This window comes from Pelophylax lessonae (assembly GCF_965119305.1).
Source record: "Pelophylax lessonae genome assembly, chromosome: 11".
NCBI lineage: Eukaryota > Metazoa > Chordata > Amphibia > Anura > Ranidae > Pelophylax > Pelophylax lessonae.
In genome coordinates this window covers 10,678,167-10,705,260 of record NC_138778.1, presented here as the reverse complement: position 1 = coordinate 10,705,260, position 27,094 = coordinate 10,678,167, and the positions used below count along the sequence as shown (strand labels likewise).

The window sequence follows — 27,094 nt, the reverse complement described above, 5'->3', positions numbered from 1 at the left end:
GCAGTACTGGGATGAGGAGAGCGCAGTACTGGGATGAGGAGGGCGCAGTACTGGGATGAGGAGGGCGCAGTACTGGGATGAGGAGGGCGCAGTACTGGGATGAGGAGGGCACAGTGCTGGGATGAGGAGGGCACAGTGCTGGGAGGGCGCAGTACTGGGATGAGGAGGGCGCAGTACTGGGATGAGGAGGGCACAGTACTGGGATGAGGAGGGCACAGTACTGGGATAAGGAGGTCACAGTACTGGGAGGGCACAGTACTGGGATGAGGAGGGCACAATACAGGGATGGGGAGGGCACAGTGCAGGGATGGGGAGGGCACAGTGCAGGGATGAGCAGGGCACAATACAGGGATGAGCAGGGCACAATACAGGGATGAGCAGGGCACAATACAGGGATGAGGAGGGAACAATACAGGGATGAGGAGGGCACAATACAGGGATGAGGAGGGCACAATACAGGGATGAGGAGGGCACAATACAGGGATGAGGAGGGCACAATACAGGGATGGGGAGGGCACAATACAGGGATGGGGAGGGCACAGTACAGTGATGAGGAGGGCACAGTGCAGGAATGAGGGTACAAACAATTTCCTGCAGCTGACAGCATGTTTGTCATCAAAGATCTTGGTGGTGGATGGGGGAGAGGACAGAGTCGGGTGGGCTTGCATTATGTGTCGTGGCTACTATGGTGGTCAAATTCCACAGCATTGTGGTAATCAGACGGCAAGAATCAGTCAGGGGAGCCGCTCTTCATTTTCCATGTGGAATATTCAGCCATGCCCGGAGTTCTTCCTAAGTCACAGCTGGTGACACTCCAGGCTCGGAGTTGCGTCCTCATCCATAATGTTTTGAGAAGAAGTGAAGTGCGCAGATGTCACATTTCCGTCTTCACATTTTTCGCTGCTTTTCTCTTTTGCAGCATTATTCAGGATTAATCATAAAGGGGTGGGGGCAGCCCGATATTCATAATCTGCAGAGTGACTAATTCACCAAGAACTGTCAGAATACTCAACTCCAAAAAAACTTAAAAATTAGGTGGGGGGACAGAGAGAGCTGCTGAGTGAACACCCAGATTAATTCTTATTATAATATTTAGAAAAGCTCCGCCTTTTAGCAATAAAAATTCATCCCTGATCTCTGGTTGGTGACTCTGCCTATGTTAAGATGATGTCATTATTCGTCTGCAGGCAGGAGGAAACATTGCATCAGTTTCCCCTCCCCCAGTGATCAGACTGTACATTGTAACATTATAGCAAGTCACAAGTTGAGAGGCTGCAGCAGGGGCTGATCACAGCCAAGAACTGCACAGGCACCAAGATTTTACATGATTGTGTCAATTCTGAGCCGGCATCTAGGAGATGGAGATCCCAAAAGATGCCTGAACAAAGATGGCTCCATCCTTCAGGTCATATAGATAAATATACGAGTCATGGCTGCACTAGGCACACCGAGGGCGTGAGGAAGATTACAATTGAAAAGTCGGGTTCTTAACCCCGCCAGCCCTTCCCCCCACATCCAAGCACTGAAATAAACTGTAAAAAAGCTAGATAATATCCTCATCACCTTATCCACAGATCCCCATAGATATTGGTGTCATCGTCCTTCCAATGAGATCCCAGGGAATACAGAGGATCCCAAATCTTGCAAGAAGATGATCCTGCGTTGTGCTGGGATCTCATGATATATGGGCTGTTCAGAATTAGCCAGGATCTTGAGGAAGGATGGCGATATCACCTTTGCACTATGGAAGCCGGGGGGAAAGGGGAGTGTGGGAGAAGGGGGAAAGGTGAGACCAGAAGATGGGGGAAAGGTGAGACCAGAAGATGGGGGAAAGGTGAGACCAGAAAATGGGGGGAAAGGTGAGACCAGAAGATGGGGGAAAGGTGAGACCAGAAAATGGGGGGAAAGGTGAGACCAGAAGATGGGGGAAAGGTGAGACCAGAAAATGGGGGGAAAGGTGAGACCAGAAGATGGGGGAAAGGTGAGACCAGAAGATGGGGGAAAGGTGAGACCAGAAGATGGGGGAAAGGTGAGACCAGAAGATGGGGGGAAAGGTGAAACCAGAAAATGGGGGGAAAGGTGAGACCAGAAAATGGGGGGAAAGGTGAGACCAGAAAATGGGGGGAAAGGTGAGACCAGAAAATGGGGGGAAAGGTGAGACCAGAAAATGGGGGGAAAGGTGAGACCAGAAAATGGGGGGAAAGGTGAGACCAGAAAATGGGGGGAAAGGTGAGACCAGAAGATGGGGGAAAGGTGAGACCAGAAAATGGGGGGAAAGGTGAGACCAGAAAATGGGGGGAAAGGTGAGACCAGAAAATGGGGGGAAAGGTGAGACCAGAAGATGGGGGAAAGGTGAGACCAGAAGATGGGGGAAAGGTGAGACCAGAAGATGGGGGAAAGATGAGACCAGAAGATGGGGAAAGGGGAGTATGGAAGATGGGGAAAGGTGAGTACGGAAGGTGGGGGAAAGGTGTCTACAGTACATGGGGGAAAGGTGAGCACGGAAGACGGGGGAAAAGAGAATAGAAAAGGTTGGGGAAAGGCGAGTACAGAAGGTGGGGGAACGGAGAGTATGAAAAATGGGGGAAAGGTGAGTGGAGAAGATGGGGGGGGGGGGAAGGTGAGTGCGGGAGATGGGGAAAAGAAGAGTATGGAAGACGGGGGAAGGCGAGTACTGAAGATAGGGAAAGGGGAGTACTGAAGATGGGGAAAGGTGAGACCAGAAGATGGGGGAAAGGTGAGACCAGAAGATGGGGAAAGGTGAGTATGGTGGGTGGAGAAAAGGGGAGTACAGTAGGTGGGGGAAAGGTGAGTACAGAAAATGGGGGAAGGTTGAGTAGAGAAGATGGGGGAAGAGGGGAGTACAGAAGATGGAGGAAAGGAGAGTATGAAAAATGGGGAAGGGTGAGTAGAGAAGATGGGGGGGAAGGTGAGTGCAGGAGATGGGGGAAAAGAATAGTATGGTAGGTGGGGGAAAGGGGAGTAGAGAAGATGGGGGAAGGGTGAGTGCGGGAGATGGGGGAAAGATGAGTATAGAAGATGGGGGAAAGGGCAGTATGAAAAAATGGGGGAAGTGGAGGAGAGAAGATGGGGGGGGGGAAGTTTAGTGCGGGAGATGTGGAAAAGAAGAGTACAATAGGTGGGGGAAAGGTTAGTACAGTAGGTGGGGGAAAGGTTAGTACAGTAGGTGGGGGAAAGGTGAGTACAGAAGATGGGGGAAAGGTGAGTACAGAAGATGGGGGAAAGGTGAGTACAGACAATGGGAAGTTATTTCTATCTGTATTTCACTTTGCTGCTGGCTGCAGCTGTCAGTGTGCCTCTCTGTGTACAGTGACAGCTGAGCCAGCAGTGTGTTTTGCGAGACCAACAAAAGGTTTATGGAACTAGGCTGCATGTTCCACAATGGAATACAGATTGAAGTTCTCTCAGTTTGGGGCTGTATGGATGGAATGGTGGTATACGGTATACAGCTTGGTGGTTCACGGTATACAGCTTGGTGGTGTACGGTATACAGCTTGGTGGTGTACGGTATACAGCTTGGTGGTGTACGGTATACAGCTTGGTGGTGTACGGTATACAGCTTGGTGGTTCACGGTATACAGCTTGGTGGTTCACGGTATACAGCTTGGTGGTGTACGGTATACAGCTTGGTGGTTCACGGTATACAGCTTGGTGGTTCACGGTATACAGCTTGGTGGTTCACGGTATACAGCTTGGTGGTGTACGGTATACAGCTTGGTGGTGTACGGTATACAGCTTGGTGGTGTACGGTATACAGCTTGGTGGTGTACGGTATACAGCTTGGTGGTTCACGGTATACAGCTTGGTGGTGTACGGTATACAGCTTGGTGGTTCACGGTATACAGCTTGGTGGTGTACGGTATACAGCTTGGTGGTTCACGGTATACAGCTTGGTGGTGTACGGTATACAGCTTGGTGGTTCACGGTATACAGCTTGGTGGTGTACGGTATACAGCTTGGTGATGTACGGTATACAGCTTGGTGATGTACAGTATACAGCTTGGTGGTGTACGGTATACAGCTTGCTGGTGTACGGTATACAGCTTGCTGGTATACGGTATACAGCTGTAAATCGTGTTCAGAGCAGAGAGTCAGATTCTTCCCAATCACCCTCTAGACTGGTTCTCTTTAATTTGGGAATGTTGGGTATCCAATCCATGGCTGTTGGATCTTTGACTTTTTCCTGATCTCCGCTCCGGCTGCTCCATAGACACAAATATTTGGAGTGTGGACAGAGACGAACGTTGAATGTGGAGAATGTCTGGTCTGCGGAGAGAGGAATAATATGACAGAATGATCCCCCCCTAGCTGACCTCACACATCGCTCCTCCGATCTTCAGCCGCACTCCGCTGCGTTTCGTGGGATAAAAGTTTATAAACAGAGAAAAGTCGGATTTCCAGAAAGATGCCAAGAAATTCCAAGCAAGAACAATGGAAATCCGTCATGTTTTATCCGCAACCAGCCAACCACTTAAAGGGGAATCCCAACCACAAATATTCTACAACTTTTACGTCTCCGGAGAAATGTGGCCGAACAACGAAGGAGCTCCATGCTAAGATCCAGCTCAACCCGGACTATTCCATGAATGAACCCATTTCAGCCTGGATGAAGGTTTTCATGCCATCAACCTCAATAACTGAAACTTCTCCCGGAGACATCACCGCATGCTGGTGGGCAGGCAGCCAATGCCTTTAAACATGAAGGGACATTCACTAGAAACACATTTTAACATATTATGGGAACGGTGCTTCATTTATATCAGGAGGAGCTGTGGAAATCACTAAAAACAGAAAAAAGGATGCCAGATCTTGTTAATGTAATGGGAGAGCAGACAACATGCCGACCAGGACTTGACACCCTTACAAACGACACTATATTACCAAAAGTATTGGGACACCTGGCTTTACGCACACATGAACTTTAATGGCATCCCAGTCTTAGTCCGTTAGGGTTCAATATTGAGTTGGCTCCGCCCTTTGCAGCTATAACAGCTTCAACTCCTCTGGGAAGGCTGTCCACAAGGTTTAGGAGTGTCTATGGGAATGTTTGACCATTCTTCCAGAAGCCCATCTGTGAGGTCAGGCGCTGATGTTGGACGAGAAGGCCTGGCTCGCAGTTTTCGCTCCAATTCATCCCAAATATGTTTTATCAGGTTGAGGTCAGGAGTCTGTGCAGGCCAGTAAAGTTCCTCCACCCCAAACTCGCTCATCCATGTCTTTATGGACCTTGCTTTGTGCAGTGGTGCGCAGTCATGTTGGAACAGGAAGGGGCCGTCCCCAAACTGTTCCCACAAAGTTGGGAGCATGAAATTGTCCAAAATGTCTTGGTATGCTGACGCCTTAAGAGTTCCCTTCACTGGAACTAAGGGGCCAAGACCAACCCTGAGGTACAACTCCACACCATAATCCCCCCTCCACCAAATGATTTGGACCAGTGCACAACGCAAGGTCCATAAAGACATGGATGAGCGAATTTGGGGTGGAGGAACTTGACTGATCTGCACAGAGTCCTGACCTCAACCCGATAGAACACCTTTGGGATGAATTAGAGGGGAGAGTGCCAACCAGGCCTTCTCATCCAACATCAGTGCCTGACCTCACAAATGCGCTTCTGGAAGAATGGTCAAACATTACCATAGACACTCCTAAACCTTGTGGACAGCCTTCCCAGAAGAGTTGAAGCTGTTATAGCTGTAAAGGGTGGAGCCAACTCAATATTGAACCCAACGGACTAAGACTGGGATGCCATTAAACTGCATGTGTGTGTAAAGGCAGGCGTCCCAATACTTTTGGTAATATAGTGTGTGTGTCCCCGCCACTTTATCACATCACACAGACACAGACCACAAGTGCTAAAGAGAACCTGTCACCACCCTATTATAAAAAAAAAAAAAAAAAAAAAAAAGCAGGAAGAGCACAGAAAATAAGTAATTCAAATGTTTTCTTACCATAAAAAGGTCTAACTACCGCCTGTGCTGGCCCAGCTCCTCCATATCTCCAACTCCAGGAAGAGTAAATTCTCTAGCACAGCCCCCTTTTCACCCTTAAAGTCGTAACCTTCCTCTCTTCTGTGAGTATTGTGGATGCTGCCTGTGCTGGTCCAGCTCCTCCACCCCTCCTACTTCAGGAAGAGTCAATTCCCTAGTACAGCTCCCTTTCTTTCCTGCATGTCATGCACTCTACTCTTCTGGGGGGGGGGGGTCTAATTATTGCCTGTGCTGGTCCAGCTCCTCCACCCCTCCTACTTCAGGAAGAGTCAATTCTCTAGCCCAGCTCCCTCCTCTCCCTGCAACTCATAACCTTCTTCTCTTCTGGGAGTGTCCTAGATGCTGCCTGTGCTGGCCCAGCTCATCTCCTACTCCAGGAACAGTTCATTCCCTAGAACAGCTCTTTTCCTTACAGGTCATAGTGCTTCTCTCTTCTGGGAGTTTCAAATTCCTGCCCGTGCTGGCCCAGCTCCTCCGTGTCTCCTACTCCAGGAATAGTTTATTCCCTTTAACAGCTCTTTTCCTTACAGGTCATAGTGCTTCTCTCTTCCGGGAGTTTTAAATTACTGCCTATGCTGGCCCAGCTCCTCCGTATCTCCTACTCTTGAAACAGTTCATTCCTTAGAACAGCTCTTTTCCTTACAGATCATTGCACTTCTCTCTTCTGGGAGTTTTGAATTACTGCCTGTGCTGGCCCAGCTCCTCCACCCCAACATACTTCAGGAAGACTCAATTCCCTAGCTCATAGCCTGCTCCGCTGGAAGTGTCTGTGCTGGCCCAGCTCCTCTGTTCCCTACATAGCCTTTTAATGTAGCTGCCAGGGGAGAGTGAAGAAGAACACTATAGAGCAGGGAAGCTCAAACTACGGCCCTCCAGCTGTTGCAGAACTACACATCCCATGAGGCATTGTAAAACTCTGACATTCACAGACATGACAAGGCATGATGGGAATTGTAGTTCCTGAACAACTGGAGGGCCATAGTTTGAAGACTCCTGCTATAGAGTGTCACTTGATTGACAGCGTGGAGTCTGCTGGGGTTACAGACAAGATGGTGGCACTTCTTAGTCTCGGGGCTTTTGGATATCTACACAAGGGAGGTTTTTACAGATAAATAATATGTTAGATGCACTTCTGATCTTTTGGGAAGGGTGTTGTTGGAATGAATGGTCTGGTGACAGGACAGTACGGTGTCAAACACGACATATTACTAGGCAATGACAAATCTCCGGTGTAGGTGAACTGGATTTGCCCCCAGATGGTCATAAAGCATGCAGTGTGACAGGTCCACTTTAACAGCCCCAGCTGGGAATACATTTAGGGATCACATTAACCACTTAAGCCCCGGAAGATTTTACCCCCTTCCTGACCGGGGCCTATTTTGCGATTCAGCACTGCGTGACTTTAACGGACAATTGCGCGGTCGTGCGACGCTGTATCTAAACGAATTTGGCGTCCTTTTTTTCCCACAAACAGAGCTTTCTTTTGGTGGTATTTGATCACCTGTGCGATTTTTTGATCATGCGCTATAAACAAAAAAAGAGCGCCAATTTTGCAAAAATAACAATATTTTTCACATTTTTTTATATGAAATCCCCCCAAAAAAAATGTAAAAATCTAAATTTTTTTAACATTTTCGGCCAATTTGTTTTATGCTACATATGTTTGGAAAAAGAAAAAAAAAATAATCGCAAAAAGCGTATTTTGATTGGTTTGCGCAAAAGTTATTGCGTTTACTAACAAAGGGAAAGATTTTTGTCATTTTTGTTGTTTTTTTTTTAACGCGTAATGGCGGCGATCTGCGTTTTTTTTTTGCGGTACTGCGACATTGCGGCGGACAGATCGGACCCAGAGGCGTAACTGGAACCTTCAGGGCCCTGATGCAAGAAACCATGAAGGGCCCCCCAGACCCCTGGCCAGGACCCTTACCTTCAAGCCCAGGGCTCTTCCCACTAATCCTGGGGCTCTTTACACTCGTTGCATGGCCTTTTATTACGGTCCCGCAGCAGGATTCTTTCACAAGTTCTGCAGTGGGCCCCCTTCCTGCAATCTTGGGGCCTCCCCACAGTGGTGCAATGCCAGGGTCCGGTCGCAAGTGTGACCTTTGCGATCCTGGAAGTTCACCCACTGGTTTGCTACCGGGCCCCCTGGAGCATGGGTCCCAGTAGCGATTGCAACCCCTGCAGTTACACCCCTGATCGGACCCTTGACTGACATTTTTGACACTTTTGGGGTTACCAGTGACATTTCTACAGTAATCAGTGCTATACATATGCACTGTTACTGTAAAAATACACTGGCAGTGAAAAGGTTAACTTTTTTTGAAAGGGCGGGGCTATGTGTGTCCCTAGGGGCATGATTCTTACTGTGATTGGCTGTGGCTTGAGGTGTAAGGACACTGATCAACGGTTCTACATAGAAGAACTGTGTGATCAGTGTTTTTACACCGAGGAGAATGACAGGTGGCTTGTTTACATTAGCCGCCTGACTTTCTCCCTCTCCCCCGACGATCGCCGAGTGACCGGCGGACATCGGGTCCGCCGGTCACACGCGCGGGGGGGGGGGTCCGTGACCGCGTGCGCTCGCTCCCCAGACCCTCCCAGGCTAGTGACGTTAATTAACGTCACTCTGCCTGTGAGGGGCTGACTGCCGCAGTAAATCTACTGACGGCAGTCGGCAAGTGGTTAAGTTTAGGGTGGATGCACAATAAATGGGGGGGGGGGGGGGATGTGTAACACGGAGGAGGGCAAGTTCTTATCTGCTCTGTGATAATACAGCAATGAACAGGTAAAACGCACATCTGTAATCACGTGAAACTGTTCGATTTGATGTTTTTTTCCGAGAAAAGGAGAAACCCCCCCACCAAAATGCAATCTTTTATAAATAATCATTTTTCGAGGGCCAGCACATTCCCAGAGCTGTGACACCAATAATCCCCAACCACCTCCTCTGGAATCCCTCTTATCGCTGGCTGTCCAGCGTGGCCTCTCAGCGCGTCATCAGCGTTCTTCCTACAGGAATTGGACCGACGTTCGCTGCCAATGGGTCAGATGGATGGCGTGTTCCTCAGATACTGAGCTCCCAGAGGGTTATGGATGAGGAGTTTGTTCTACAACAAGACAGGCGGCTAAAGGCAGAGTGGAAACATCTGTGCGTGGCTTGTCATATAACCGGCACAAACAGGTACTCCGAGAGATTCTAACTAGAAAGAAACTTCTAGAAGTCTGTAAAAATGGTCCATCTCAGGCAGGTGGGGTGAAACCCCAATTACAGGGTCAACAGGCCAGTTGGATCAAACCCTTATCATGGTGTCTATGTTATGACCCAACCTACCTACAATCACAAGGTCACCAAGCTGGTGAGGTCATAGCTCAATCACGAGGTCATCAAGCAGTTTGTTTCACATCTCAATCACAAGGTCATTAGGCCAGTTGGATCAAAAGCTAATCATGGTTTGCCGAGGAAGGTTGGGTCACAGCACAATCACAAGGTCACAAGGCTGGTGAGGTCATATCTTAATCATGAGGTCACCAAGCAGTTTGGATAACTGGCACAAACAGGTACTTCGAGAGATTCTAACCAGAAAGAAAAGTCTATAAGTGTGTAAAAATGGTCCATCTCAGGCAGGTGGGGTGAAACCCCAATTACAGGGTCAACAGGCCAGTTGGATCAAACCCTTATCATGGTGTCTATGTTATGACCCAACCTACCTACAATCACAAGGTCACCAGGTTGGTGAGGTCATACCTCAATCATGGGATCACCAGGTGTGCTGTGTCACAATCATAGGGTCATCATATGTCGATCATGGGAGTTTACCAAGCAGGTTATGTCATGAATCAATCATGGGGTCACTAGGTGGTGAACTACACCACAATCATGGGGTCAACAGGCCAGTTGAGTTAAATCACCAGGTAGGTTGGGTCATAGCACAATATTGGGGTCAACAACCAGGTTGGGTCACACTCCAGTCATGAGGTAACTAGGCAGTTGGGGTCACATCCAGATCACAGAGTCATCAGGCCAGTTGGGTCAATCCTCAGTCATGGTATCACAAGTAGGTTGGGTCATAGCTGAATCAGGGGATCATCAGGCTGGCGAGGGGATACCAAAATCAAGGGGTCACTAGGTGCTTTGGGTTACAGCACAACAATGGGGTCATCAAGCGTCAATCATGGGATCAGCAAGCAGGTTATGTCATGAACCAATCATGGGGTCACCATGTGGTGAACTACTCTACAATCAAATCACCAGGTTTGTTGGGTCACAATCATAGTTGTGTCACACTCCAGTCATGGGGTAACCAGGCTGTTGGGGTTACATCCCAATCACATCGGGCCCCTTAGGTCAAAACATAAGTCATGGTGCCTCAAAGCAGGTTGGGTCATATTAGAATAACAAGGTCAAGCTTGTAAGATCATACCACAATCATGGGATCACCAGATGTGTTAGGTTACAATCATGGGGTCATCATATGTCAATCATGGAATCACCAAGTATGTTATGTCATGAACCAATCATGGGGTCACCAGGTGGTAAACTACTCCACAATCATGGGGTCACCAGGCCAGCGGAGTCAAATCACTAGGTTTGTTGGGTCACAATCATGGGGTCATCATATGTCAATCATGGAATCACCAGGTATGTTATGTCATGAACCAATTATGGGGTCACCAGGTGGTAAGCTACACCGCAATCTTGGGGTCACCAAGCAGGTTGTGTCACACAACAGTCATGAGGTAACCAGGCTGTTGGGGGTCACATCCCAATCACAGGGTCATTGGGCCAGGTGGATCAAACATCAGTCATGGTATCACAAGGTAGGTTGGGTCATAGCAGAATCATGGGGTCATCAGGCTGGCGAGGTGATACCTAAATCATGGGGTCACTAAGTACTTTGGTCTACAGTACAGTCATGGGGTCATCATACCTCAGTCATGAGATCACCAAGCAGGTTATGTCATGAACCAATCAGGTGGTGAACTACAACACAATCATGGGGTCACCAGGCCAGCTGAGTCAAATCACCAGGTGGGTTTGGTCATTGCGCAATCTTGGGGTCATCAAGCAGGTTGTGTCACCCCCAAGTCATGTTGTAACCAGGCTGTAGGGGTCACATCCTAATCATGAGGTCATTAAGCGGTTGAAGGACACCTCCCAATCACGGGGTCACCTGCTCTACCCTTTTACTTGTATCTTCTAGTGGTCTATTCACTGAGGGTAAAATCAGCAGTCTGGCCCTTCTCATATCACCTCTGTGACGAGACCCTTGCTCGCTTGCTTCCGCTCTCCCGACACTCCTCTGTTTCTAGTCAGTCAGCTTGCAGATCGCAACGTCTGATGGTTCGGTCAACCAAGGATCCGGGATCCGAACTACAGCTATGTGCCGTTCGGAATCCATTAGAACAAACACCAAGCAGGCTGTATGTAAGTTCAAACAGGAAGACCATTTATTGGAAGCACACAGCACACTTTTATACAGAATTTGGAACATCCTGCCCCCAACAACCGCCATTCCCATTGGTCAATTGCACAGTACCTGCAGTTCCCCTTCAGGTCCTCCTAAGCCATGCAAATGAGGACTTGAAAATGAGTCAGCAGGGATTGGTCCAGCTTGGATAGCTTGACCAGAAGGACTGTTATGTGTAATGAGACAGAAGCCCCAGGGGTCAATCAATGTACACAATAGCCAGACACAGAACAATGGTTCCCTAACGAGCCCCCAATACACATTACTCTGAGTGTCAATACATCCCTTAGCAGACAACAGGTGAGTTCATTAGCACACCACCTGACAATAGGTGAATGGAAAGCCACCTCAGACAAAAGCAAAATTGTTAGACAGTCCGTCTCCTCGTTGAACTTCCTGGAACGACCATATTAGGAGTTGTACTTCCTGGTCAGAGACCTTGCTGACAAATATGAAGCAATCCAAACCATCACCCATCTGTCCTTAAATTCCAGTGACGGTGAACACCATCACAACCTCATTATAACAGATCTTCATTTCCCGAATTTCTCTAAATTCCAATTCTTCTCACATTTCACCTATTCATACAATGTTTAAATCTAAATTTCTACACACACAGTAAGAGGAATTGTCCATCCATCTGCCATCAGACGGATCTATTTATAACTCCACAACAATTTTTATCCCTTACAAGGAATTCGAAGAATGAGGATGACATCATCCGAGAATCAACCAATCAGGACACAGATTTTTCAGGAATGACAGTCATCCGATGACATCACTTAAAAACAATCTAAAATATTTTTAACTCCCAAAATAAGCTGAACAATCTACAGAAAGACATTCCCGGATTCAGCGTCACTCCGCCACGGCACAGGTCAGCGATGCGAACTTCCTTTATTTTTGAAGATGCACATGTGATTGGCATAACATTAAAAACCTGTTTAACCGGTTTATATTAACCTTATTCTGTGGTCTATTTATGTAGGGGCGGCCATATTGGCTCATTATATACACTGGCTCTGCTCTCTGTATAGTATTATGCAGTGATTGCACTTTACTGTTCTTCCCTCTCCTTATAGATCTACCGGCCGCCTGACAGCAATTCCCTCTCCTCTACGGTAATCATGAGCTCAGCATTCCTTCAGCAAGGATGTTAATCACACTTCCTGTAATTAGACGTGCAGAACGAAATCATTTAGTTTCGATTCGTTATTTATATAATTTTGTTTACTTAAAATTTGTTTCATTCATTTATTCGAATCAATTCCAATTTTCTGAATCGGTCTAATGGAACTCAATTTGACCGAATTCCAAAAATTTGGATAGATTAAAATTCCATTTGAATTGCCTTCAAACTATTTTATTCGAAATTCCAATTTTGGAAGGTGGTTATATTCTATTCTATTGTTTTTTTTTCATTCTATTCTATTATTTTATTTTCTATTCTATTCTGTTTGAATGTATTCTTTTCAAAATTCCAATTTCAGAAGGAGGTTATATTCTATTTTATTCTAGTGTATTATTTTTTCTATTCTCTTCTATACTTTTTTCTTTTCTACTCTTTTCTAGTGTATTCAAATGTATTCTATTTGAAATTCAAATTTCAGAACATGTTTATATTGTTTCTATTTTATTCTATTCTATTTTTAATTCAATTTTTTTAAATTCTGTTCTTTTATTTTCTATTCTATTTTGTTCTGTTTTTCTCTATTCTTTTCCATTCCATTTTATTATTTTCAATTCTGTTTTACTCTATTTTGTTATATTCTTTTCTTAATTTTCTATTCTATTCTTTTATTTTCTATACTATATTATTCTCTTTGGAAATTCAAATTTGATTCAAAAACTATTCCAGTTGGATTTGAAAACTTTTCAAATTCGATTTGAAAACTTTTCAAATTCGATTCGAAAACTTTTCAAATTGGATTCGAAAACTTTTCAAATTGGATTCGAAAACTATTCCAGTTGGATTCGAAAACTATTCCAGTTGGATTCGAAAACTTTTCAAATTCGATTCGAAAACGATTCAAATTCAATTAGAAAACTATTCAAATTCAATTAGAAAACTATTCAAATTCGATTCAAAAACTTTTTAAAATTAGATTAGAAAACTTTTCAAATTCAATTCAAAAACCATTCCAATTCAATTCAAAAATGATTCGAATTTCATCTGACAGTTTGTTTCGTTATTTCGGATTCACATAAATTCGTTACTTTGTAATACAGCCGATATTCAGAATAATGAAAAGTTTGTCCGAACTACAATTCAGAGCAAAACAAAGCACACGTTGTCAACCTGTACTATGGACAGCCGCTACAGGGACCATGAAAATATGGGAACAGCAAACTCACAATAGGACTCACTGCAAATACACCGGATGAGGAAATCTGGTACAGCATCGGAACTCACCATTGGTGATGGTGTTGACGTAGTAGCGGCGCCCCTGTGGAGACATGTAGCACTGCCAGCCCGGGGGAAGGGGACCCTGTGATGAATCTTCTATCTTCTGCGGGTTCATCTTGCCAGGTTTCTGCAATGACAGAGAAGTGTAAGACTGACTCTGCGGTGTAAAGAGACAATTCTACAAAATCGATTACACAAAGTCACCCTCAGGCTTCAGAGGAGCACCATGATGCCGCCACCCTGTGGGCACTGTGACTAGCCAAGCACTCCTGTTTGTGCCTCTGAAAAGGGAAGGTGAGGTACACATGCTGCTCCTTCCTCCCCAGTCATCCATTCGGGTCATCTGCAGCCAAACAGATTCTTCCCCTTGCTGAGGGGTGAATGCCCAACCAATCACAGCAGAGGGGGCGGTGACTATGTGGAAAACATTTTCATCCAAACGTACCTCTAATTTAGCATAAAAAATTCAAGTTGGGAGTGCACGGCGCTGTGACACCCACCCCCGCCGTGTGACATCACCACCATGCTGAGTTGGTAAAGAATGGCATGGCGTTGTTTATGTTTATAAAAACAAAACTATTGTCCTGTCCCATTCACCTCTATGCATTGTCTATCTAATGCACTTACAGTATCTCACAAAAGTAAGTATACCCCTCACATTTTTGTAAATATTTTATTCTATCTTTTCATGTGACAACACTGAAGAAATGACACTTTGCTACAATGTAAAGTAGTGAGTGTACAGCTTGTATGACAGTGTAAATTTGCTGTCCCCTCAAAATAACTCAACACACAGCCATTAATGTCTAAACCGCTGGCAACAAAAGTGAGTACACCCCTAAGTGAAAATGTCCAAATTGGGCCCAAAGTGTCAATATTTTGTGTGGCCGCCATTATTTTCCAGCACTGCCTTAACCCTCTTGGGCATGGAGTTCACCAGAGCTTCACAGGTTGTCACTGGAGTCCTCTTCCCCTCCTCCATGATGACATCACGGAGCTGGTGGATGTTAGAGACCTTGCGCTCCTCCACCTTCCGTTTGAGGATGCCCCACAGATGCTCAATAGGGTTTAGGTCTGGAGACATGCTTGGCCAGTCCATCACCTTTACCCTCATCTGCTTTAGCAAGGCAGTGGTCATCTTGGAGATGTGTTTGGGGTCGTTATCATGTTGGAATACTGCCCTGCGGCCCCCAGTCTCCGAAGGGAGGGGATCATGCTCTGCTTCAGTATGTCACAGTACATGTTGGCATTCATGGTTCCCTCAATGAACTGTAGCTCCCCAGTGCCGGCAGCACTCATGCAGCCCCAGACCATGACACTCCCACCACCATGCTTGACTGTAGGGAAGACATACTTGTCTTTGTACTCCTCACCTGGTTGCCGTCACACACGCCTGACACCATCTGAACCAAATAAGTTTATCTTGGTCTCATCAGACCACAGGAGATGGTTCCAGTAATCCATGTCCTTAGTCTGCTTGTCTTCAGCAAACTGTTTGCGGGCTTTCTTGTGCATCATCTTTAGAAGAAGCTTCCTTCTGGGATGACAGCCATGCAGACCAATTTGATGCAGTGTGCGGCGTATGGTCTGAGCACTGACAGGCTGACCCCCCACCCCCTCAACCTCCACAGTCATACGTCTATTTCCCAAAGACAACCTCTGGATATGACGCTGAGCATGTGCACTCAACCTCTTTGGTCGACCATGACGAGGCCTGTTCTGAGTGGAACCTGTCATGTTAAACCACTGTATGGTCTTGGCCACCGTGCTGCAGCTCAGTTTCAGGGCCTTGGCAATCTTCTTATAGCCTAGGTCATCTTTATGTAGAGCAACAATTCTTTTTTTTCAGATCCTCAGAGAGTTCTTTGCCATGAGGTGCCATGTTGAACTTTCAGTGACCAGTATGAGAGAGTGAGAGCGATAACACCAAATTTAACACACCTGCCCCCCATTCACACCTGAGACCTTTGTAACACTAACGAGTCACATGACACAGGGGAGGGAAAATGGCTAATTGTGCCCAATTTGGACATTTTCACTTAGGGGTGTACTCACTTTTGTTGCCAGCGGTTTAGACATTAATGGCTGTGTGTCGAGTTATTTTGACCATTGGCTCCAACACATTTACCAAAATTTTGGAATTCCCGATTCTCCCCTCTACTGACACCGTACCCAGAATAATCACCATTATATAGATCCTCGTACCCAGATTAATCGTCGTTCTATAGATCCCCGTACCCAGAATAATCGCCGTTCTATAGATCCTCGTACCCAGATTAATCGCCGTTCTATAGATCCTCGTACCCAGATTAATCGCTATTCTATAGATCCCCGTACCCAGATTAATCGCCACTCTATAGATCCTCGTACCCAAAATAATCACCATTATATAGATCCTCGTACCCAGATTAATCGCCATTCTATAGATCCTCGTACCCAGAATAATCGCTATTCTATAGATCCTCATACCCAGAATAATCGCCATTCTATAGATCCCCGTACCCAGATTAATCGCTATTCTATAGATTCTCGTACCCAGATTAAATCGCTATTCTATAGATCCTCGTACCCAGATTAATCGCCGTTCTATAGATCCCCGTACCCAGATTAATCGCCATTCTATAGATCCTCGTACTCAGAATAATCACCATTATATAGATCCTCGTACCCAGGATAATCGCCATTCTATAGATCCCCGTACCCAGAATAATCTCCATTCTATAGATCCCCGTACCCAGAATAATCGCCCATTCTATAGATCCTCGTACCCAGAATAATCTCCATTCTATAGATCCTCGTACCCAGAATAATCGCCATTCTATAGATCCTCGTCTCTCTGACACATCGGACGCACAGACGGCGCCGTCTCCAACGAAGATTGTTTTATTGACTTTTTATTTACTTTATTCGATAAGCAGATAGGAGATTATCAGCAGATCGCCGGCACTGCGGCTTCGCTCTTATCTGCACACCGCGCTGCAATCATCTGTTTTGTTTCTAAGCAACAAGGAACTCACGAGGGGAACCCGCGCATGAGGAACAGAGATCGATATCTGCCTGAGGACGGCCATGAACTCCGGGTAACAAAATGTTCATTTACATTATATGACTCATTAGCTACAAAGGATACAAATTCACTTTGTGTGCGCCAAATGCCTTTACAAACCCAGATATTACCTTGTAAAAGTCGCAGTGACATCATTCCTGAGCTGTACATAGCCTGAGCAGAGGGCGGAGCTGTTGGAGCAGGCTCCACCCACTACAGGCTGCTTGAAAAAAAAAAAAAAAAAAACTACAGGAGGGGGGGGGGGGAGCCCCCTGTACCCCCTCATTCTGCATTCCTAGCATCCTAAACACTCCAACACCCTGCATCCCCTGTAATCTGCACCCTCTGTACCCCAATTCCCCACATTCTGCACCCCCTGCATCCCCTCACTACTCCAACACACTGCATCCCCTGTAATCTGCACCCTCTGTACCCCAATACCCCACATTCTGCATCCCCTCACTACTCCAACACACTGCACCCCCTGCATCACCTGTAATCTGCTTCCCTGTACCCCAATTCTTCACATTCTGCACCCCCTGCATCCCCCACTACTCCAGCATGCTGCACCCCCTGCAATCTGCTTCCCTGCACCCCAATTCCCCACATTCTGCACCCCCTGCATCCCTTTACTACTCCAACACGTTGCACCCCCTGCATCACCTGTAATCTGCTTCCCTGTACCCCAATTCCCCACATTCTGCACCCCCTACATCCCCTCACTACTCCAACACACTGCACCACATGCATCACCTTCAATCTGCTTTCCTGTACCTCAATAACCCAAATTCTGCACCCCCTGCATCCTCTCACTACTCCAACACTCTGCACTCCCTGCATCACCTGTAATCTGCTTCCCTGTACCTCAATACCCCATATTCTGCACCCCCTGCATCCCAAACATTTCAACACTCTGCACTCCCTGCATCACCTGTAATCTGCTTTCCTGTACCTCAATACCCCAAATTCTGCACCCCCTGCATCCCAAACATTTCAACACTCTGCACTCCCTGCATCACCTGTAATCTGCTTTCCTGTACCTCAATACCCCAAATTCTGCACCCCCTGCATCCCAAACATTTCAACACTCTGCACTCCCTGCATCACCTGTAATCTGCTTTCCTGTACCTCAATACCCCAAATTCTGCACCCCCTGCATCCCCTCATTAATCCAACACGCTGCACCCCCTGCATCACCTCTAATCTGTTTTCCTGCACCCCAATACCCCGCAGTCTGCCCCCCCTGCATCCCTTCACTACTCCAACACACTGCACCCCCTGCATCACCTGTAATCTGCTTTCCTGTACCCCAATACCCCACATTCTGCACCCCGTGCATCCCTTCACTACTCCAACATGCTGAACCCACTGTATGGGAGGAATAGTGCCCCAGGGGCCCGATAAAGGCATGTAAAGCGCCACATCTTGCCCCCGGCCCATAGTTGGAGACCCCTGGTCATAGAAATGAAATACTTACTGTTAGCTCCATCTAGTGGCCATACTTGGTGTCTTTCTATAATTTATTTTTCTATTTTTTTTATGAATGAATAACATTCGACCATAGTCTAATAACACCCAAGATTTGTGTCAACCACACCCCTCCTCCATACAGATTTCCTATTAGTGGATTGTAGGTCCAATCACACTGTTCAGCAGTGCAGCCTAGTGCTTTTCTTGTCGTTTTTTACCCTGTGTCCCTAATGGGGAGATTTTCCATAACTTCCTGTCCTGATAAAAGTGAGGATGAATCTCCCCAAATGGGACAAAAAAGGCGATAAAAACCCCACAGGGCTTCTAATCCTTCCATCCGAAATGAAATCATATATTTTGGCTGGAGTTGGGCTGTAGGAAGGACAGGGGGCCCCTCTCAGTCCCGGGGCCCCTCTCAGTCCTTGGGTCCCTCCTAGTCCCGGGGTCCCTTCTCAGTCCCTGGGCCCCTTTCAGTTGTGGGGTCCCTTTCAGTTCTGGGGTCCCTCTCAGTCCCAGTGCCCCTTTCAGTTCTGGGGTCACTCAGTGTTGGGGTCCCTCTCAGTCCTGGGGTCCCTCACAGTCCCCGGGTCCCCTCTGTCCCGGGGCCCCCTCTCAGTCCTTGGGTCTGCTCTCAGTCCCAGTGCCCCTTTCAGTCCTGGGGTCCCTCTCAGTCCCAGGGCCCCTTTCAGTCCCGGGCTCACTCTCGGTGTTGGGGTCTCTCTCAGTCACGGGGCCCCTCTCAGTCTTGGGGGCCCTCTCAGTCCCGGGGCCCCTCTCAGTCTTGGGGGCCCTCTCAGTCCCCGGGTCCCCTCTCAGTCCCCGGGTCCCCTCTCAGTCCCTTGGCCCCTTTCAGTTCTGGGGTCCCTTTCAGTTCTGGGGTCCCTCTCAGTCCCAGGGCCCCTTTCAGTCCTGGGGTCCCTCTCAGTCCCAGGGCCCCTTTCAGTCCCTGGGTCACTCTTAGTCTTGGGGTCACTCTTAGTCCTGGGGTGGTCTCTCTCTCAGTCCCGGGGCCACAACCAAGAAGGGGTTAATGACTTCTTCCCACCACTGGCCACGAAGCAGAAAATACTGAAAAGTTGTGGCCGCTCCCACCGAAGGGTTAATAAATGGCGGCTCCTATAATTGGGGAAGCGAGGGACAATAAAAGGGAAAGGTGGCGGCCAGCGAGGGGTTAATGAGGGGCTGTGGGGGGACTCCGGACAATGGATCCATTGAGAGTGGAATACAATGGAGGATTGTCTGCGATGAGAGAACATTCCTGAAATATCAGCGATTCCTGCGACACCTACACAGCGAGCTAAGGGGGGGGGGGGGCACTGACACTAACCCACTCCCCTGGGGGGACATCCATTCACCAATCATGTGATCAGCCGTACCTACACTCCCAATGGTGCGATTATATATGTACGTGGGGGGGCAAACACATCCTCATTACATGCACAGGAAACCCCCAATTAGTGATCGCACTTTACCGCTCCGCACAGCATCTGGGTCAGTCCACCCAGCGCAGCCGGGACATGCGTTTTTGCATTTTTTTTTTTTCCATGCAATTTCACACGGTTCACACTGGTGCAATACAGGAAATCCTGCGATTCAGGGCCAATTCCCGCATCGCACCTGAATCACTGGTTCACAATCAGATCAGCGAATCGCTGGGGGTGTCAATGTAAAGTGAATGACGCTTTGCAGATCACAGTGCGACCTGTCAAATGGTGCAGGAATCGTATCGCATACCCATGCAAACCACTTCCAGTGCACCAAAAAAAAAAAAAAAAGGGGTCCTGCACCATTTGGGTGCAAACTCAATGCGATTTCAGCCATACAGTTTGTATGGCTGAAATTGCAGGGTATGTGATCTGCACAGCAATGCAGTGAGAATCACCTGCGGGGTAACATTTCCAGATAGGTCGCGTCAAAAGCGACTTTTCAGGTGTGGCGCCACAAACAACGCACCCTGCACTGCGCCCGTTGTATACGCTCACCCCCAGCACCGCCATGTTTGATCTGTTAAATCAGGGGGTGTCAAACTCAATTTCATTGCGGGCCGTATCCCCATTATGGTCGCCCTCAGAGGGCCGGTTATATCTGTAACGCACCACTATCAGAAGTCAGGAGCCCCACCCTCCCTTACATCACAGTGCATCCCCCTTACCATGTGCTGCTACTGCTGGGAAGCAGCTGGAGGCAGAGCTGGGAAACAGCAACTGCAGGGTCTGGAGGAGGGCCGGAGTCTGCTGAATGCTGAGACCAGTGGAGGCGAAGAGGAGGGGGTGCTTTGGCTGCACAGAGAGGGGCAGGATCTGTAGGAGGAGTTGTGTCCTCCTCTCTGCTGCCAACTGTTGAGTTGGGGGGGGGTGGTCCTCTTTGCAGCTGCACGGGGAAGCACAGGATCTGGCAGAGGAGTTCTGTCCTCTCTGCTGCCGTCTGCTGAGACACGGCGGGGGCAGAGATGAGGGAGATGCAACAGCAGAAAAGGTGCAAGGGCCACATGAAATTGCCAGGAGGGCCGGATTCTGCCTGGGCCTTGTGTTTAACACCTGTGTGTTAGATTGTAAGCTCTAAGGAGCAGGCCCCCCTGATTCCTCCTGTATTGAATTGGATTGTAACTGTACTGTCTGCACTAACATTGTAAAGCGCTGCGCAAACTGTTGGCGCTATATAAATCCTGCATAATATTAATAATGATAATAAGGTGGAGGGTGTGCAGTACATCCTGGCAGCCAGCAGGTGGCAGCATTGTAATTCTCACACTCATATTTTTATTGTATGTTTCTTTGTTGCAAAATAGAGATCTGAATGACATGAAATCTTTTACAATGTTTCCATTCAATGCATGCGATTGTTATCATTACAATGATGGCCGTTAGACCACTGAGTGCCGGTTCGGAACACTGCGAATCCACTGCGGGTTCCCGCATCGCATTCAAATCGCAGGCAGTTCATACTGCCATATGCGAACTGCTGGGGGTGTCATACAGAGTTAACGACACCCTCAGATCAGTTCGCATATCGCAGTGCGAACTGTCAGTTCGGACATGAATCGGATCGCATAGGTGTGACCATCCATGCGATTCGATTCTGCTGCGGACCCCAAAAAAGGGTCCTGTGTGAGTTGCGTCTGAATCCGATGCAAATTTAATCATACATCGCATTAGATTTGCAGAGCAGTGCGCCCCTGAATCACATGCGATGTCTGACATCTCTATAGTGTGAACCGGGAATAAGCCGCCATGGTTGTGCATTTCCCACAATCCCTTGTTCCTGGAATTGTGGCGCTCCGCAGTCATGTGACCGTCCTGCAGGAGGATGAGCCGCCATGGCCGCCTCGGTCCTCTCCCCCAGAGTCCGGTTGCCGTGGGTGACCCGGGTGATTTTATTGCTGAAACGCTTTTATCACTATTGGCGTTCCTGCGATGAACGTTGTCGGAGTCGCTCGGCCTCTCTGGAGACGGCAAAGGCGTCATCTCTTCATTAGCGCCGCGGTCTCTGGTTTTTGGAAAGGCGATAATGTGCAGCTAAAAATATCTCCAATCTCCTCACCTCGGCAAGCAAGCGGCAAGTGTGACACAGCACGGCCTTTTCCTGGATCTGCAGCGACATGTGAACACTTGGGAGGTGAAAACTTGCCATGTCTTTTGGTGATCATCAGGCGTCGAGCAGCGACATGGGTGGTCCTCTTGGCGATTATCAAACATTGAGGAGCAACATGAGCGTTCCTCTTGGTGGACCTTCAGAGACCGAGCAGCAACATGAGTGGTCCTCTTGGTGGATCTTCAGACACTGAGCGGGGACACAGGTAGCCCACTTGGCGATCATCAGATATCGAGCAGCAATAGGGGTAGTCCTCTTGGCGATCAGACATCGAGCAGCAACACTGGTGGTCCTCTTGGCAATCAGACATCGAGCAGCAACACAGGAGGTCCTCTTGGTGATCCGACACCAAGCAGCAACACAAGCAGTCCTCTTGGTGGACAACGAGCAGCAACACTAGTGGTCCTCTGGGTGATCATCAGACTCCGAGCAGCAACATGAGTGGTCCTCTTGGTGAGTCTTCAGACACCGATCAGCGACACAGGTGGTCCTCTTGGTGAGTCTTCAGACACCGATCAGCGACACAGGTGGTCCTCTTGGCAATCATCAGATATCGAGCAGCAATTGGGGTGGTCCCCTTGGTGACCAGACATCGAGCAGTGACACAGGTGGTCCTCTTGGCGATAAGACATCAAGCAGTGACACAGGTGGTCCTCTTGGCGACCAGACATCGAGCAGTGACACAGGTGGTCCTCTTGGCGATAAGACATCAAGCAGTGACACAGGTGGTCCTCTTGGCGATAAGACATCAAGCAGTGACACAGGTGGTCCTCTTGGCGATAAGACATCAAGCAGCGACACAGGTGGTCCTCTTGGAGATAAGACATCGAGCAGTGACACAGATTGTCCTCTTGGTGATCATCAGACACCAAATAGCGACAAATGTGGACCTTTCATCGATCATGAGACGCTGAGCAGTGACATGGGCGGTCCTCCTGGTGATCATCAGACACAGAGCAGCGAAAGTCGGTTCTCTAGGTGATCATCAGACACTGTGCAGCAACACGGGTGGTCCTCTGGGTGGGTCTTCAGACACTGAGCAGCAATAGGGGTGGTCCTCTTGGCGACCAGACACAGAGCAGTGGCACAGGTGGTCCTCTTGGAGATCATCAGACACCTAACAGCGACACAGGTGGACCTCTTAGCGATTATCAGACACCGAAGAGTGACACAGGTGGTCCTCTTGGTGATCATCAGACAACGAACAGCGACACAAGAGGTCCTCAACGTGGTCCCCGACACCAAGCATCCACCTGGGTGGGCCTTTTGGTGGTCAATAAACACTAATCAGCAGCACAGCCAGCCCTCTTGGCAATCCTCAAACATTAAGCAGACACATGGGGGGTCCTCTTAGTGGTCATCAAACACCAAGCATTAACATGGGTAGTCCTCTCAGAAGAACAGAGTAGCAACATGGGTGGTCCTCTTAAAGGTTACTGTATACCAAGCATTGACCTGCATGGTCCTCCTTGTGGTAACCATACACTAAACATTAACATAGGTTGTCCTCTTAGTAGTTGTAAAACCCAGAGCAGTGACATGAGTGGTCATCTCAGTGGTCATCATACAGTGAGCAGTTACATGGGTGGTCTTTCTAGTGGAGGTCATAGAACGATCAGTGAGATGGGAGGTCCTCTTTTTGGTCACTATACACTGAGCAGCAACACTGGCGGTCCTCATACACCAAGCAGTGACATAGGTGGTCTTCTTGGTGGTTGTCATACACTAAGCAGTGACATAGGTGTAGGGCCGGGACAAGGGCAGGGCAGGAGGGACGGTTGCCCTGGGCACAATGGTTTATTGCAAGGAATGGGGCGCCCTGACCCCAACCCTAATGGAGGGGGGGGGGCGCAGTTTGGCATCTTTGCCCTGGGCGCTGGATGGCCTTGTCCCGGCCCTGCATAGGTGGTCCTCTTAGTGGTCGTCATCCAATGAGCAGTGATATAGGCAGTCCTTCTTAGTGGTCGTCAAACAACAAGCAGTGACATAGGCAGTCCTCTTAGTGGTTGCTACACATTGAACAGCAACATTGGTGGTCCTCAAACACTATGTAGGGACATGGTTGGTCCTCTTGGTGGTCATCATACACCAAATAGTAACACAGGGGGTCCTCCTGGTGATGGCCATGCAATGGTTCTATAGTAAATAAGGCTGGGGGTGAGGAGGTGACAGGGCTGTGCTGTGTGGCAGAGCTGTGTAAATCTCAGGACTGGACGGACAGAAGCTCCCATCTTTGTCGCTCGTCTTTTGGATTTGGAGCTTTCCCTTCAAACCTTGCATCTGGCGGTTAGAGATAAAATAAGAAGTGATTTTGGAAGGACCGCCCACTCATCGGATGTCACCCCATACAGCACAGGATGGACCCCCCCCCCCCTCCATAGTCATTGACAAGACAAATGACCCACAGAGCTTACAATCTATTGGGCATGTCCATTACCCCGCTAAGTTTTCACATCCCTGAGAAGGGTTAATGTGGAAGAGGACGTTCTCTTATCTGATATAATAAGCAGAAGGAAATCATCGGCCATAAATCTAAAATAAAATCAAAAAATGACAGAGGAAAACGGGAACTTCCTCCTCCAGATCTGCAAACCGCCGACCAGCAACACTCAGGGCGAAGGTTATATAAGGGGGAGGGGAGAGTGAGGGAGAGAGACAGAGACAGAGAGAGAGAGAGAGAAAAAGAGGTGAGAAAAGGAGGGGGAGGGGGAAGCAACCAAAAATGTAAGGGGGGGGGAAGAGAGAAACCGAGGCTGGTGGGGAGAAAAAGGGTGTGGGAAAGAGAGAGAAAGAGGGGGGTTGGGGGAGAAAGGAGAATGAAGGATAAGGGACGAGAGGGGGTGGGGGGGGGGGTGAAGAGGGGATGAGAGGGGTATGGAAAAAGAGTAAGGGAGAGGGCAGGTTGGGGGGATACAGGGGGAAGAGGATGATGGAGAAGGAATGGGGGAAGAAGAAAAGGGAAAGTGAGGGGGGGGGGGAAAGAGAAGGATGAAACTGGGGGGGGGGGGATTAGGTAGGAGAAAAGAGTGAGGCGGAAAGGATAAGTGGAGAGAGAAGTAGAAAGACAGGGAGAGGGAGAGGGAGAGACCGAAAGAGCGAGGGGGAGGGGGGAGAGGGAGAGCGTTATAGAGGAGAGGAGGGGGTAAGAGGGAAGGGGGATGTCGAGGAGGAGAAAATGGGGGGGGGGGGAGAAGTGGAGAAGGGGGTAGGGTGAGAGCAAAGAGAAAAAGGGTAGAGAGAGTGGGAAGGAGAGAGAGGGAAGAGGGAGGGAGAGAGAGAGAGGGAAGGGAGGGAAGGGAGGGAGAGGGAGGGAGGGGGGGAGGGAAGGGAGGGAGAGGGAGGGAGGGGGGGAGGGAAGGGAAAGGGGGCGGGAGAGAAGAGGGGGGATAGAGGAGGGAATGAGGGGAGGGAGAGAGAGACAGAGAGGAGAGAGAGGAGGGAAGAGGGGGGAGAGAGAATGGGGGGGGGAGACAGAGAGGGTGGAGAGGAGGGAAGGAGGAAGGGGGGAGACAGGGGAGATAGGAGTAGAAAAGGAGGAATAAAACAGGGGGGAGAGAGGAGGAAAGGAGAGAAGGGGAGAGAGAAAGGGGGGAGAGAGAGAAAAAGGGGGGGAAAAAGGGGAGAGGGGGAGAAAGAAGTTAGGAGAGAAAGGAGAGAGACAGGTGGAGATTGGGGGAATAGAGAGGATGGAGAGAGACGGATGGAGATGGGGTGGGGCAAAGGGAGAGAGGTGAGAGATGATGGGGGGAGAGAGACAGAGATTGGGGGGGGGGGAAGAGATGAGTGTGGATGGGGGATAGAGACAAATGGAGATGGGGGGGGAGGTGCAGAGGGAGAGAGAGAGAGAGGAGGGGGGAGAGAGACGGATGGAGATGGAATGGGGGGCAGAGGGAGAGAAATGAGAGGATGGGGAGAGAGAGAGAGAGACACAAGTGGAGAGGGGGGTGCAGAGGGAGAGAGATGAGAGAGGATGGGGGGAGAGACAGATGGGAGTTTTTGAGGGAGAGAGGATGGAGGGGAGAGAGACAGATGGAAATTGGGGGGGGGCAAAGGGAGAGAGGTGAGAGATGATGGGGGAGAGAGACAGATAGAGATTGGGGGGCGGGGGAAAGAGATGAGAGAGGATGGGGGAGAGAGACAAATGGAGATGGGGGGTGCAGAGGGAGAGAGATGAGAGAGGATGGGGGAGAAAGAGAGAGCAGATGGAGATGGGGGGCAAAGGGAGAGAGGTGAGAGATGATGAGGGAGAGAGACAGATGGAGATGGGATGGGGGGCAGAGGGAGAGAAATGAGAGGATGGGGGAGAGAGAGACAGATGAAGAGGGGGGGTGCAGAGGGAGAGAGATGGAGAGAGGATGGGGAGAGAGACAGATGGAGATGGGATGGGGGGGGAGGGTGCAGGGGAGAGAGATGAGAGAGGATGGGAGGGGGGGGGGGGGAGATGAGAGTGACCGGTAATGGACAGAGACAAAAGTAAAAGTTTCTCCGGCAGGAAAGGCGCACTCAGTGTGACGGCCAAAACTTTTCCAAAAACACTGACAGCGGATTTTTCCAGGTGACTTCCCGCCGCTCTCAGGATAAAATAAACAAATAAAACGATAAAAGGAAATAATCTCCTCTTCCTGCCAAAAAATGGGAAGCTGAATTCTGGGTCAGATTTATTGCACCGAGCCGCATTCTAGAAAGGAAAATTCTATCTGGAATGGAGCGCAGGGAAAAGATACGTACACTCCTCCTTTCAGGTATGTGATGTGTGTAGTATATATATACACACACACACACACACACACGTACATACATACATACATACATACATACATACATACATACATACACACCCCTCAGTCCACACATAGAACGCACTTCAAGTTCCCCTCTAGCAACAGTGGGGAGATGGGCGGGGGGGGGGGGGGGGGCATAATGATACGGATTGCCATTCTGTGCTGCAGTACTGTCTGTCCCCCCCCCTAGGGGGAGAGTGTCCATGACACCCTGGGGCTCAGAGGAAGAGAGCCAGTGTCATCTAATCTGGGAGACTAAGGACATCTAGTGGTGGAATGGGATTACTGGGGTGGGGGGCGGGGGGGGGGGCAGAGGATGTGTG

The 27,094-nt window shown here is 48.8% G+C and overlaps 1 protein-coding gene across 2 annotated transcripts in view; it reads right to left on the bottom strand.

The window, feature by feature from the left end:
• The window catches only part of GAS7 (growth arrest specific 7), a 240,908-nt gene that overhangs the window by 97,212 nt on the left and 116,602 nt on the right, over positions 1–27,094 (bottom strand). For both annotated transcript variants that reach the window (XM_082272444.1, XM_082272445.1), the window contains exon 2: positions 13,890–14,010. In XM_082272444.1, coding sequence (XP_082128570.1) covers positions 13,890–14,010 — 121 coding nt within the window. The remainder of the gene's footprint in view (positions 1–13,889; positions 14,011–27,094) is intronic.